The 15,590-nt window shown below is 40.0% G+C and overlaps 2 protein-coding genes across 10 annotated transcripts in view; one reads left to right on the top strand and one right to left on the bottom strand.

The window, feature by feature from the left end:
• Positions 1-14,132, bottom strand: part of SPICE1 (spindle and centriole associated protein 1) — a 50,460-nt gene extending 36,328 nt beyond the window's left edge. For 3 of the 9 annotated variants that reach the window (XM_044771578.2, XM_044771576.2, XM_014838631.3), the window contains exons 1-3: positions 14,006-14,131; positions 5,772-5,870; positions 2,570-2,617 (exon numbers count right to left, since the gene is read on the bottom strand). In XM_044771578.2, coding sequence (XP_044627513.2) covers positions 2,570-2,617; positions 5,772-5,870 — 147 coding nt within the window. In that variant the 5' untranslated portion in view covers positions 14,006-14,131. Of the gene's footprint in view, positions 1-2,569; positions 2,618-5,771; positions 5,871-13,822 lie in introns of all 9 variants that reach the window. The other 6 variants (XM_070508847.1, XM_014838632.3, XM_044771577.2 and 3 more) reach the window with 5 other exon arrangements.
• Positions 14,133-14,144: 12 nt separating this feature from the next.
• SIDT1 (SID1 transmembrane family member 1) overlaps positions 14,145-15,590 on the top strand; it is a 116,002-nt gene continuing 114,556 nt past the window's right edge. Inside the window, exon 1 of the mRNA XM_070508853.1 lies at positions 14,145-14,270. The gene's annotated coding sequence lies outside the window, so the exon portion shown is untranslated. The remainder of the gene's footprint in view (positions 14,271-15,590) is intronic.

Raw genomic sequence — 15,590 nt, forward strand, 5'->3', positions numbered from 1 at the left:
TGGCCTGAGGTTGGATCATCAGGCAAAAGGCTAGCCCTGTACTTCATTGATTGGTTGGCAATCCAGTCATCAGCAAAGTCCAGTTCCATCCATTCTTACAGACAGGATATTCTCGTCCTTACTGACTTCTTGGAATGTCAGCGGTTTGGTCCAGTTTGGAAGATAAAGAAAACAAGACATGTAGGCAATTTCTCTGAAATGGCTACTCTGGCTCTATTTTAATATGGCTCCACTTATGCCATCTTTCACAAAATTTTTCATAATAAAAAAAAATTTTAAGTCAGTTGGGCATTATTATCCTCAACAAACATTTAATGAGTACCTACTAGGATTAAGATTCCTAGGCCCACAAAGATGTATGAGATATGGTCTCTATCCTTCAAAAGCATTAATAATCTGCCCAGGGAGATTGGGCATATACATATAAAGATAAACGATATATATTAGATGGCATATGCTCAATGCCTTATGTAGGTAGTAAGTACAACAACAGTCCAGAAGAGATAGCAACTGTTGGGCAGCTTCAAAGAGTAGGACTTTACATTTACACAAAGTTATAATAATCAAGAGAGTATGGTACTGGCATAAGGTCAGACATATAGATCAATGGAATAGAATTGAGAGTCTAAACTAAGCTCTTATATTTATGGACAATCGATTTTCAACAAGGGTGCCAAGACAATTCAATAGGAAAAGAACAGTCTTTTTGGTGCTTGGACAACTGGATATCCATTTACAAAGAATTAAGTTGGACCCCTACCACACACCATATACAAAAAGTAACTTGAAAAGGATCAAAGACCTAAACATACGAGCTAAAACTATAAAAGTCTTAGAAGAAAACAGAGGAGTAAATCTTTGTGAACCTTGGGTTAGACAATGGTTTCTTAGATATGACACTAAAACCACAGGTAACAAAAGAAAAAATAGATAAATTGGACTTTATCAAAATTTAAAACTTTTGTGCTTCAAAGAATACCATCAAGAAAGTGAAAAGACAACCAACAGAATGGAAAAAATTGTATGCAAATCATATATCTCATAAGGTACTTGTATCCAGAACATACAAAGAACTCTTACAACTCAACAACAAAAACACAAATAATCTAACTTTATTTTAATTTTATTTTTTTGCATCCCTCCTTTCATCAAGCCCAGTTCATGGTAGTCACATGTTTCCTCTGGCAATTTTAAAATGACTAAAGGATCTGAATAGACATTTCTCCAAAGAAGATACTACAAATGGCCAATAAGCATAGGAAAGGCTGCTCAACATCATTAGTCATTAGGGAAATGCAAATCAAAACCATAATGAGATTCCACTTTACACTGCCTAGGAGAGCTAAAACCAAAAAGATGACAATAACAACCGTTGACAAGGGATGTGGAGAAATTTAAACCCTCATACACACTGGTGAGAATGCAAATGGTGCAGCCACTTTGGAAAATAGTTTGGCAGTTCCTCAGAAAGTGAAGTAAAGAGATAACATACAACTCAGCAATTATACTTCTAGGTATGTACTCAAAAGAACAAAGAACAAATGTTCGCACAAAAACTGGTACATGAACGTTCACAGCAGCATTATTCATAACAGCCAAAAAGCGAAAACAACCTAAATGTCCAACAACCGACGAATGGATAAATAAAATATGGTACATCCATACAATGGAATAGTGTGTGGCAATAACAAGGAATGAAGTACCAATACATGCTACAACATAGGCGAAACTTGAAAACATTATGCTAAGATAAGAAGCTAGATACAGAAGGACACATACTGTATTCCATTTATACGAAATGTCCACAATAGGGAAATCCACAGAGACATAAAGTAGATTAGTTGTTACCAGGGATTGGGAGGAGGGAGAGCACAGGGAGTGACTGTTAATGGGTACAAGATTTCCTTTTGGAGGAGATGAAAGTATTCTAAAATTAGAAAGTGATGATGGTTGCATAACTCTGTGAATATACCAAAAACCAATGAATTATACACTTTAAAAGGGTGGATTTCATGGTATGTGAATTATATCTCAACAAAACTTCTGTATAAAGAAAAACCTATAGTAGAAATTTTCTTTAAAAGTAAGACTTGAACTAGGATAAAGAAGCAAAGTAAGATTTGAACAGGTGGGGAAGAAGGTAGGGAAACTGTTCCAAGTAAGGACAAGAGCATGATTTGGGGCGCAAACGTGAAACTATATATGGCATGTTCAAGGAATAAACTACTACATCGACTAGACCAGTATGCTTGTATACAGAAGTAATAGTAAATAATGCTGGAGATATTGATAGCAAGAAAAAGACAATAGATGTGTACAGGACCACACTGGACCAGGGCGATTTGAACTGTAAACCAGACCCATCTAATGAAATTCTGATACACACTAATTGATATTCCTAGGTAAGACTAGGAAGTCTAGAAGATATGCTTTTTGACTTTATATAGACATAAGCAAGATTAAATATAACTGAACAACTCCAGGAAGGGCCTCTGGTTTCTATTTGGAAGGTTAGAAACCAAATATCAAATAAACATTAACAAATCTTAACTTCTGATATTAAACTTACCAGATCTTCAGGAGTTGCCCGATGAACTGTTAGATCATTCACAGTATTCTGCAAAAAAGATGAACTTTCTTTAAAAGAAAAAAAGGTTTCTTAGAAAATATTAGTACGTACTGGATTTTTTTAATAGGATTTCAATGTTTATTTTCTTTCTTTGGGTAATTTTCTTATGGGAAAAATTCTCTTTAGGTTAAAAAAACTACTTGAAATCAGTTTTAGTTTATTTATGATGAACTGACTTTCCTTTTTTTCAAAAGGCTTCTTTCAATATCTTAAGCCTTCTGTACATTTTTCTCCTACATGTCAGATGGGTCTCAGTTAAAAGACTGTGTATTTAATTAAGCATGCTACCCTCCAAGAAACCTTTCTTTGAAGAGTTAAGGGGTTTTATCATCACATTTTAGCAAGATAAAACTGCTATCTTAAATTGAAATAAAATTATTTATTTTATATCTTTACATAATATACATGTATTTATTTAAATTAAAATGTTAGTTTTATTATTGAAACTTCTTACCATACTTTTTTCACATTGTTCAGAAAGTTATGTCATGCCTGTGAGCAGATATTGTTGGTTTGTGTGTATTTAGGCATGAGTATGTACTGGATTTTCATGGCTGAAAATGGATTCAAAATCCTGGGACCAAGACTTTCTTACTAGGAACCAGTATTCTCAATTTAAATATTAATATGGATTACTTTTAGGTGTCTTACAGAAAATAAGCACTAAATTCACCAAGCAGGAATACATTATATTAAAACCATGAATAAAACAGGGTAGGATACAATTCAAAATGAGTAAGTTTAACTAAAGTTCAAACTATATTCCATGGAATGAGGCACCTCTAAAGATTCCTAAAAGACAGACTGTGACCACTCTGGAGAGGTTCAATTTGTGTCCATGCAAACATCTTAAGCATAGAACCTTCCAAAAGGAGAGATGAAGTTTGAGGGCACCGGACAACTTCGTAAAATGTGAAAACAGTCACTTAAATAAAAAGGCACCAAACCCAGATGGCAGAACTACCACATTACACAACTCCAAGAGGAACCATTAACATCCTAGTCCATGAAAATAGTATCCCTTGAAATTGTGCAGTGCACAGCCTGCACAGCTCAAAGCAGCAGCCTTGCTTTTCGGCCCTTTCCAAAATGACCTCAGCCATTTTGTTACACAGATTTCCTAAGGCAAATCTGGGAAAGAAACAAGTTAGAATTTTACTTCTAAGAGAAATACACAATTGAGCCTGGTGAAATAGCTTCTGATGTATTTAAAGACTTAACTTTTTGGCCATAGTTTATATTTAGCTCAAGCCTTTTCTAACTAAAACTGTTATTCCTTTCATACTGATTTAGAAAAGTACAAGATACAACTGTAAGAGCATGAGAATTGGTTTTAATAATCATAATAAAATTGAGGCATATAAATAAGTGATATGCTTAGAATTAGTTCTCATGGGAGAAGATATAATTTCATCGATACTGCTATTGCTTAAATCTGTTTTTTTTGAAATTGCCTTTAAGTCTAATTTACAAGCCATTTCAGAAAACATCTCACTATTTTTATCAAACAGTATTATTCAGTTTGATCTTTCCTCCCTCATTTACCATTCATTCCAAATGACTTATAACTACTTTCATGCTCAGTCCACCTTCAAAAACCAAAGATTTTTCCAGCACTGAAGATAATAAAAAGTAAATGAGGAAGGTTCTACATGCAATTCCAAACGGTGAGTTTCAATTATGTTTTCAGCAATAACAGAATAACAGAATAAATACTGAACTTCCCAAAGTAACCCCTCTAAAAGGAACAATACTGGGACTGGCCCTGTGGCCGAGTGGTTGGGTTCACGTGCTCCACTTCAGCAGCCCTGGGTTTCACAGGTTCCTATCCTGGGTGCGGACATGGCACCACTCGTCAGGCCATGCTGAAGCAGCATCCCACATAGCAGAGCCAGAAGGACCCACAACTAGAATATACAACTATGTACTGGGGGTCTTTGGGGAGAAGAAGAAGAAGGAAAAATAAAGATTTGCAACAGATGTTAGCTCAGGTGCCAATCTTTAAAAAAAAATGAAAAATGAAGGGGACAATACCTAGGTTATCATGTGCTTTTTTTTCCTTTTAGTCAGTTTCATTAACTTAGAATCACACCCTTATAATATTTTATAGCCAATCAGATGGCAACAGAGCAATCTAAACATAGAGAAATTCCCCTGTCCCACTTCGAAGGGGATCAGTTTGTCCAGGATATCTGGCTAATGTGGTTGGCCACAATCGAGAAGGTTCCAAGTCCAAACTAGTCCCCGACTAGTTACTCTCCACAACAGAAAGTAAAGGCCCCTAAGGTCTCATGGAGCAAACCAAGGTACCAGGCTGCAAAAGATCAAAATCCCCTTAGTAATAACAAGCAGAATCCAGGGTGGGAGCCAGGGCTCATGGTCCCGGGTATTTGAGACTTGTCTTATATCTAAGGGAACCTTTGTGGTGAGAGTGACTGGCCTCTGGAGGTGAGCAACAAACAATAAGAGAACAAGGATCACCCGCTTATTTAGCCAAAACTGCAACTCACATAATTATGGTATCACTGGTTGCTCTAGGCAAATCTAAAAAAAGTACCAAAAAATTCAGACTTCAGCGACATAGACTAACTAGAGTTCCCTTTAACCAGTGAGTTCTCAATGTAGAAGTGGGGACACTTTTTTAAAAACACACTCCCCCTCCCTTAGATTCCAATTCTTTTTTTTTTTTTTTTAAGATTTTATTTTTCCTTTTTCTCCCCAAAACCCCTGGTACATAGTTGTGTATTTTTGATTGTGGGTCCTTCCAGTTGTGGCATGTGGGATGCCGCCTCAGCATGGCTTGATTAGCGGTGCCATGTCTGTGCCCAGGACCCGAACTGGCGAAACCCTGGGCTGCCGAAGCGGAGCACACAAACTTCACCACTCGGCCACAGGGCCAGCCCCAGATTCCAATTCTTTAAAGGAGGTAGAGCTTACAGCCTTGACATGTGTATACTCAAAAACCCCCCAAAGGATTCTGCTCTTCTTTCCAAGACCTAGGATATCACATGCCCAGAAAGCCATTCCACTCTATACACGCCAAGCCCTACTCAGAGCACCGTCCTGAGTGACCAGGGCCACGTCACCACATCTGTCCCTCCAGAGTAATGTTACATTGTTTTACTCTCCCACCGAGACTTACATCCCATTCCTGCTTCACTGGTGTTTTCTTCTTCTTCACTTTCAGGGTTTTCCTTCCTCCTCCCCGGGGACCATAACGGTTCACTCTGACAAATGACATCTAGGAATAAGAATCACATCAAATTTTAAAAATAAAAGAAAAAGTTATAATTAACCATCATCAGAGGGGGACAAAGAAATCGAGAAAAATACATTTTAAAAAGTCAAAAGAAAAATGTAAGCATAATGAAAGGAACAGGCTACCAAAATACTTGGTTCCTTCACTATAGTTAATAGAAAGTTGATATCGATAACTATAATAAAAGAGGTTTCAAGTCAACAACTTATGTAATTTGCTTAATAAAGAACTGTAGGAATGCAGAAATTATGACCTAAAGCAGAGTGCTAGGACAGTAGTCATAAGTTCTGTCATCAGTTACACAAATTCACAATTAATAGAGAAAATATCAGTCACACACTTAACAATATGAATGCAAGAAGAGAAGGGCAAAGAGAGTTCCTTTTGAAGCACTCTGACACTCAATATCACTATCAGACCCATATGTGCTTATCTTAAAATAAAGGCAGCTAAATTTTAGAGAATGAGTTATGATGCTATTTCTAGTATACTCTTCATATAGTACTAAATAGGAGTGATTATTGATACTAAAATAGAATTTGGAAATTATCAACATTTGCTTGGCACTCTTAAAACAGTAACGTGAAGGACGCTGGACTAGACATTACACAAAATTAGAAAAAGATTCATTGTCCGTGCACACTAGGACTTTATAATACGTATACATGACTTCAAAAGCAACATATACACAACTCCTATTCCAGAACTTCTTTACACACCTAAACAATTACAGAACTTTCCAGCTGACCCCCTTACTCCAAATTATCCCAAAACAAAGACTCTAGTATCATTCTTAAGTACATTTAGAAAAAGTCATTTAGTCTACTATAATAAAAAAGCCTAAATGCAAGTATTTTCAAGAGTTTGCCCTCAATCCTCTTTGCCCTCTGTCCAATCTCACTCTTATCAATCACATTCACTCTTTAAACATGGTATCTACTTTCAGGATTTGCAATCAAGCAAAGGAGATAATCACATACAAGTTAGAGAATAACATTTGTGTCTCATTACGGTGATGGTGATGATGGTGACAGGGGTGGCAGTGGTAGTGACGGCATTAGCTAACATGCATTGAATGCTTTCTACAAGCCACATACTGTTCTAAGCTCTTCCTGTATATTATCTTCTTGAATCCTCACAATAATCCCATGAAGTATTTACTATTTATTACCATTTTAAAGATAAGAAAACTAAGGGACAAAGAGTTAACCACCTGTGAAGTTTATACAGCAAGTGCCAGAGCCATAAATATCATTTAAGAAGATATGGAATGGAATAGAACTCAGAATCCAAAACAAACTCTTACATTTATGGTCAGTTTATATATTCAACAACAGTGCAAAGAAATAATTCATGGAGAAAAAAGTCTTTTCAATAATCAGTGTTGGGACAAGTGGATATTCATATGAAAAAGAATGAAGTAGGACTCATACCTCACACATATATAAAAATTAACTTAAAACGAATCACAGAGCCAGCCCAGTGGTGTAGCAGTAAAGTTCACGCACTCTGCTTTGGCGGCCCAGGGTTCACAGGTTTGGATCCCAGGCATGGACCTAGCACCACTTGTCAAGCCACATTGTGGGAGCATTCCACATAAAACAGAGGAAGACTGGCACAGGTGTTAGCTCAGGGCCAATCTTCCTCACCCCCCCCCCAAAAAAAAAAGAAGAATCCCAGACTCAAATGTTAACAGGTAAAAGTATAAAACTCCTAGAAGGGTAAATTTTCATGAACCTTGGGTTAAGCAATGGTTTCTTAGATAAGACATTAAAAGCAGAAGCAATCAAAGAAAAAATAAGCTGGACTCCATCAAAATTAAAAATGTTTATGCTTCAAAGGATACCATCAAGAAAATGAAAAGACAACCAAAAGAATGAGAGAAAACATTTGTAGATAATATATCTGATAATGAATTTATGTCCAGAATATATAAAGAACTCTTACAACTCAACAATAAAAACACAAATAATCCAATTTTAAAATGGCTAAGGGATTTGAATAGACATTTCTCCAAAGAAGATACTATAAATGGCCAATAAGTTTGGGAAAGCTGTTCAACACCATTAGTCATTAGGGCAATGCAAATCAAAACCACAGGAGATATCACCTCACACTCCTAGTATGGTTATAATCCAAAAGAAGGAAATAACAGATGGGGCGAGAACATGGAGAAACTGGAATCCTCATATATTGCTATGAAAATGTAAAATAGAGTCGCCACCTTGCAAAACAATTTGGCAGCTCCTGAAAAAGTTAAACATACTTACCATATGACCTAGCAATTCTAGTCTTAGGTATATACCCAAAAGAATCGAAAGCATAGAATTGAAAAACTTGTACATGAATGTTCATAGCAGGATTATCCTTAATAGACAAGATGTGGAAACACCCAAAACGTCCACCAATTGACGAAGGGATAAATAAAATATGGTGTATCCATACATTGTACTATTAGTTGTCAATAATAAGGAATGAAGTATTGATAGATGCTACAACATGGATGAAACTTGAAAATATTATGCTAAGAGAAAGAAGCCAGACACCAAAGGCCATACATTATGATTTCATTTATATGAAACGTCCAGAATAGGCAAATCCATAGAGACATAAAGTAAATCAGTGGTTGGCAGGGTCTGGAGAAAGGAAGGAATAGAGAGGGACTGCTAATGGGCACAGCATTTCTTTCTGGAGTGATGAAGATGTTCTGGAATCAGATAGTGGTGATGGCTGCAAACTCTGTAAAAAACCTCTGAACAGTGCACTTTCAAAGGGATAAGTTTTGGGGGCCGGCCCGGTGGTGCAGCGGTTAAGTGCATATGTTTCACTTCAGTGGCCGAGGGTTCGCCGGTTCAAATCCCGGGTGCAGACATGGCACTGCTTGGCACACCATGCTGTGGTAGGCGTCCCACGTATAAAGTAGAGGAAGATGGGCATGGATGTTAGCTCAGGACCAGTCTCCCTCAGCAAAAAGAGGAGGATTGACATTAGTTAGCTCAGGGCTAATCTTCCTCAAAAATAAATAAATAAATAAAATAAAGGGATAAGTTTTATGGTATGTAAGTTATATCTCCATAAAACTTATTTAAAAAGATATGGAAAAATATAATAGTTGTTCAAAAAAGGTTTCTAATGTATTTACTCTTTAACCACTTAGATCTTCAATTTACTCTGCAGAAACAAAGGGGAACCCTAAAATGTCACTAAATCTATATGATGAATAATGCATCCATTAAAATTATATTACAAAGAATGTTTGCGGGCTGGCCCCGTGGCCGAGTGGTTAAGTTCGCGCGCTCTGCTTTGGCAGCCCAGGGTTTCGCCAGTTCGGATCCTGGGCGCAGACATGGCACCGCTCATCAGGCCATGCTGAGGCAGCATCTCACATGACACAACTAAAAGGACCCACAACTAAAAATACACAACTATGTACTGGGGGGCTTTGGGGAGAAAAAAGAAAAATAAAATCTTAAAAAAAAAAAAAGAAAGTTTAAAGACAAAGAGAAATACATAAAAAGTTAAGGGTAAAATGTAGAATACAGAACTGCATATATAGCATACTCAATGATGTTAATATACATACATTATTAATAAGGCACTTATCTGTGCTAAGCACTTCACACTTAATCTCACAGCCCTATGAGGCACATACTGTCATGAGAGACAATATACAACAGTGATTAAAAGTACAGTTGGAAACCAGACTGCCTGGGTTCACATGCCAGCTTTGCCACTAACTGTGAAATGGAACTAATTAAATAAATACAGTGCTTAGAACCCCTGCCTAGCACACTCTGAGTTCTATTTAAGAGTTAATGATGCTGATGTTAGCGACGACAACTAACCTTCTTTCCCAAATGAGAAAAATGGGGCTTAGAGAGATTAAGTATATTGCTCCAAGTCACACCAATAATAATGGACAGAGCTGGGAGCTGACACTCAAAACCAGGTCAGACTGACTAATTGTAATGCACCTTCTAGAAAATAGTGCTAGAATTGACTTATCTCTGGTTGAGTCTATATTTTCCAAATTTTCTACAATAAACCTATGTTACTCTTAAAATAATTTATTTCAAGTTATATTCTTCAAAATACACTTAGTCAGAGGCTGAAATTCCACCAGCCTCAATTCTGAAGAACCAAACATGAATCTAAAGCATGCAAAGGCTTATGAGCAGTCAAAAGGCCCATATACTTGTTTCTTTCATTAGCAAGGCCCCCAATATAACTATATCAAAAATTTAGGAAAAGCAGTACTTTTTTATCATAGCTATTTATACACTAATGGTGACTTCTAATGGTAAATACAACATATCCAAACAGATGAGACTTCTTAAGCAAAGAGGTATAGATATTAATTTAAACAATTGACCAAATGCCTGAGTATTATTTGTGAGGATGTGAAGTTATCAATTTTAGCATAAGAAAGTGTAACATCCAAAGAAACCATATTCATGTAACAAACAAAAACAGTGATGAAACAAAGGTATACGCTATGGTCTGAATGTGTTCACCCAAAATTCCTCTGTTGAATCCTAACCCCCAGAGGTAATGGTAAGAGGAGGTGGGGCCTTTGGGAGGCAAGCCCTCATGCATGGGATTAGTGCTCTTATAAAACAGGCTCCAGAGAGATCCGTAGCCAGTTCCACCATGTGAGGACACAGGGAGAAGCAAGAAGAGGACCCTCACCAGAATATGACCATACTGGAGCCTTGATCTCATACTTCCCAGCTTCCAGAACTGGGAGAAGTAGATTTCTGTTGTTCATAAGCTACCTAGTCTCTGGTATTTTGTTATAGAAGCCCAAATGGACTAAGATAGTAAACAACTGTTGCCTTTTTATTTTTCACTTCAATTTAGCCCAGCAAAGCTGGCTGCAGTTACTCTAAGACGGCCCAAACGAGTGGTGCCCTTGTACAATTCCTCCCCCTTGAGTTTGGACAGGACTGGTGACTTGGCTTTGGGATTTTTTTCTTTTTGCTTCCTGTGACTTGTTTTATGCAATAAATAAAGCAATTGGGAGATGGCATTCCTGTGATTACATTAGATTATACAAGTCTGTGTCTTAGGAGAGGGAGCAAGAGATTCTCTCCTGCCAGCCCTGAAGAAGCAAACTGCCACGTGTGACTGCCTATGGAAAGGGCCATGTGGCGGGGAAGTCAGAGAACTGTGGGCAGCCTCTAGGAGAAAGTCAATGAGAAGACGAGATCCCTCGGTCTTCCAGCCACAGGGAAAGGAATTCTGCCAACAACGTGAGTGAGGTGAGCCTGGAAGCGGATCCTTCCCCCAGTTGAGGCTCCTGATGAGAATGCAGACCACTAACAACTTAATCACAACTTCGTGAGACCCTAAGCACGGTACCCAGCTAAACCATGTCCAAACTCCTGACTCACGGAAATTGTGAGATGATAAATAAGTATTGTTTTAAGCCACTAAGTTTGTGGTAATGTGTTGTACAGCATAGGAAACTAATATACTGGCCAAGTCTAAGTTCCAGCCTGTGTATGTAAGATCACAAAGGTGTCACTAAGCTACTGTCCCATCTCTGGGCTTCCGTTTACCAACAAACTTCATGAAGGAGAGGCATAGCTAAATATACAAAATAAAAAATAAAAGGCACAGCACTTTTATTTACGAAGCCCCAGTTACACTTCAAACCTTTGTAACACGAGGATGACCTTTGCACTAAAAAGTGTCCTCCTGACATCACCAACGATGGTGACCACATTTTTCTTAATCAAGGATCAGACTCTCTGGTCTAACAAAGGGATTTTGTGCCACTTAAAGAAACCGGATATCGTAAGCGAGCTATAGTTTACATGCTGACTTGTGAAACTGTAGAGAGATTCTGATGTTTTATAATGTTGAGTCAAATAAAATTAGCACGGCCGAGAAAATCTAATCCTGTCTGGAGAAAATCTAACATACTAATAGCTTCCTAATTGCTAAAAATCGTTGGTCCCTTCTTATTTCTCAGGTCCTTTCCAGCTCTAAAGACTCCCACTCCGGGAAGCCCTCCCCTCCCTGTGCTTCCATGACACTCTTTCTCCTGCTTTTTCTCCTCTTCTTTTGTCCTCCTCTTTGCAGGCTCTGTTGGCCCCTCCTCACAAACCACATAATCACGGATCTTCACCCAGTTCTATCCCAGTCCTCCTGTCCTTCCATTGGACACCCTCTCTCTTCATCCAATAACTGTTTTTGAGAGTCTGCCACATGCCAGGTGCTGACCAACTTCTGGAAATACAATAGTCAACAAGTCTAATGTGGCGCCAGCTCTCCTGGAGCTTACTTTCCAGGTCACCAAGGGGGAGTTCACATCTTCCCTCAGTGATCTCACCCACTCCCTTGAGCAAAGTTATGAATGCACTGGGCACACAAACACACTGTGAAAATGAGTCCCAAATCAAGACTTCACACCTTTCCTCAAAACACTAAATGCTCATTTCCAACTGCCTTCTATGCACATCTCCCAAGTATCTCAAATACAGTAGGGTCAAAATACAGCTTATCATCCACACCTCCTCTCCCTACCAACTTCTAGTTCTTGATATACAATTGGCTTGCTTGGTAAATGTTTTCTGAATTAAGCTAATTTTACAGAATTACCATCCTTCTAGTTGGTCCAGTTTAAAACTTGAGCATCGCTTTCTCTTCCTTCTTGTCTCATAGCCAATCAGATACCAGAATCTATTCATTCTTTCCCTGAAATATCTCTCTCATCTGTCCCCCCCTTCATCTCGACTACGAACATTTCTGTCCAGTCTCTATTTCTCTTAATTGAACTTCCTTTCATTTATTCACTCACTCACTTCAGCATCCATCTATTACTTCAACAAATATTTTGAAAGCACCTGCCAAAAGCCAGGCACCAGAAACAGCAAGAAAATAGAATAGTCTGCACCCTCACAGAGCTTAGAGTTTATCAGAGGATCATGATTAAATGAATAATTGCAATAAAAGGGTAATGTAGGAAGTAAGTCCAGGGTCATGGAAATACCTAACCTACTCTACACAGTCAGAAAAGACTGCCTCCTTCCTCTAATTCCCCCAAAAATGTTGAAACTGAGAGCTAAAGCACGAATAAAAGTCAGAAGAGGAGGAAAGAATGTTCCAGGTAGGGGAAAAGGCATTTACAAAGGGTTTGAGAAGTTCAGGTTGATTAACAGATTTGAGAGGGTGAGAGGCCAGAAAGGGGATAAAAAGAAAGGCAGAGGCCAAATCGTGGCCTCAGAGCCACAGCCACTTGAACGCTCTCCTCAAGACCTCCAGGGAGCCACTGAAGCAGACTTATGATGAGATTGAACAAATCCACTCTGACTAGGGGACAACTGGCAAAGGGAAACAAGACCTCTTTCCAAACACTGTCCCTTCAATCAATCCCACCCAGATACAGGGACAGAGCAGGGCTCTCAGCATTTTCCTTCCTTCCTCACAAGATTTTAATGGCTCCTCCCTGCAGAGAGGAAGCCAACTCGTGTGGCACTCAGACCCTCTCCCTCCATGTGGCCCGCTGACCTTCCTTTCCAGTCTTTTCTCCTCTCACATCTCCCACACACCCTAAAACAAAGCTCTCGCCTTCACATACACTTCCAACCATTCTTCACGCTCTGCCTGGAGCACCCTTCAGACTTTCGCTTCCTTCTCCAAGGGGTTAACTCCCACTCACTCCCTAAAACTCATTCAAGCGGCCCCTTCGGATAAACCCTTTCCTGCCCATCCAACAGACTTAAGTGACTCTCCTGTCCCCAAGTACCCTGGGTAGTCTTGTCTCTCTCCTGCTACAGCGTAAACTCCTTGAAGGCCACAATAGGGTACCCCCAATTTCTAGCTCTGTGCTGAAGTGCCCGAATGCGGTGCGCACGCGCACACTCAGTATGCTCCTAGAGGGAACGCGCTAGACACACAGACACCCAGACACGCATCCTGACACGCACATACACTCGTAAAACAGAGTCGCGGGGGCGCTGTCTGTATCAAGATCCTCTGGCCGGGCGCAGGGATCCCCAGGGAACAGAAGGGGAGCCGCGGCCACCACCGCTCTCCCCGCCCTGTAGCCCCGGTCCCTCAGCTCGGTGGGGCGGCGGGCCGCAGGCCTCTGCCCCGTCATCGCAACCTGCCTTGCCGTTTCCCGACCTCTGCCTCCACCACGACTAAAGCTTCAGGCTCCAGAACCACCCGGCCCGCCACGGGTTGACGCAGCCCGCCGCTTCCGGGATGTTGCCTAGGTTACCGGAGCCCCGCCCCACTCCCTTGCGTATATCCGGCGAGACCAGTGCGCAGGCGCCTCCCAAAGTCTCGCGCCAGCTGAGGGTTTAGAAGGTTGAAGCGAGTCCTGCCGTCGTCTCCTGTTCCCTGTGCAGGTTCCAGGCGAAGCGTTGAAGGGTAGGCGTGTAGCATTAGCCGGTTTCTCGTGAATTCTCCAAAAGAAAGGTGTTGCTCTCCACACCAGGCTTCACATTATCACACTTACTTGCTTTCCCCTCTATTTATTTATTCAAAAATGTTTATTACCACCTACCAATGTGCCAGAGACTGTGCTAGGTTCCATGAGGACTAAAAACAGGCAAGGTTCCTGTCCTCAGGAAGCTTAGTAGCAGACAGCTATCAATGACACAAATGTAAAATTAAAACTGTCAAGTACTAAAAAGTAGTCATACTAACTAGATACTAAGCTTATAGAAATATCTGAAATAGTCAGGAAAGCTGGAAAGCAAGGATGAGCAAGCCACCAGTGACGGTGGTTAGAGCGTTCCTGCTAAGGGAGCCACATGTGCAAAGGTGTGGGGCAAGTGCATGGGGCCAAAGAACTCCAGTTCAGAGGTTGAACTCCTGGGAGGTTGGTGTAAGGGAGGCTGTCCTCATAGACTGGAGCCAGGACAGGCAGAGCAGTGTAGGCCATGTTAAGGACTTTGCAAAGCATTTTATTAGAACACAGTTAATTCGCTCTAATAAGACAACTTCCTTTAATCCCTCGTTTTCTGTTGTTAAGACACGCCCATACATGGATCAGCAAATACATATTCTACACCTTCTAAATGCAAAGAGCTGCCTTCTAATAGTTGCCACTCTGATTGAGGAAGTTTGATGTAGATGTATTCAATGGCCAATCAATATAATCATCTCCTACATACATCCTCAACTCCTGCCCCTCTCTGAGTTACTGTAACACTTGGCAAAACCACAATCCTGGCCATGCCAACACTGTATTTACTAAGTGCCTGTACCCTTGCAGCTGAAACTGAAAGGAGAAAACCCCCCACCATGCTGACTTTAAATTCATGATCACTAATTTTATTTTATTTTATTTATTTGTTTATTTTTAAAGATTGGCACCTGAGCTAACAACCATTGCCAATCTTCCTTTTTTTTTTTCTTCTGCTTTTTCTCTCCAAATGACCCCAATACATAGCTGTATATTCTAGTTGTAGGTCCTTCTAGTTGTGGCATATGGGACGCCGCCTCAATGTGGCCTGAAGAGCAGTGCCATGTCTGCGCCCAGGATCCAAACCAGCAAAACCCTGGGCCGCCGCAGCGGAGCACGCAAACTTAACCACTCAGCCACAGGGCCGGCCTCCATGATCACTAACTTTAAGTAGGCTCTTAAAGATTCCTGAAGACCATGTTACCGTTCCCTGCTCCATTGATTCTCCTACCCTCCTAGATGACAACTTTATACCTTTTCTCATGTCCCACGTCTTTTCT

This window comes from Equus asinus, chromosome 5, assembly GCF_041296235.1.
Source record: "Equus asinus isolate D_3611 breed Donkey chromosome 5, EquAss-T2T_v2, whole genome shotgun sequence".
NCBI classification, from domain to species: Eukaryota; Metazoa; Chordata; class Mammalia; order Perissodactyla; family Equidae; genus Equus; species Equus asinus.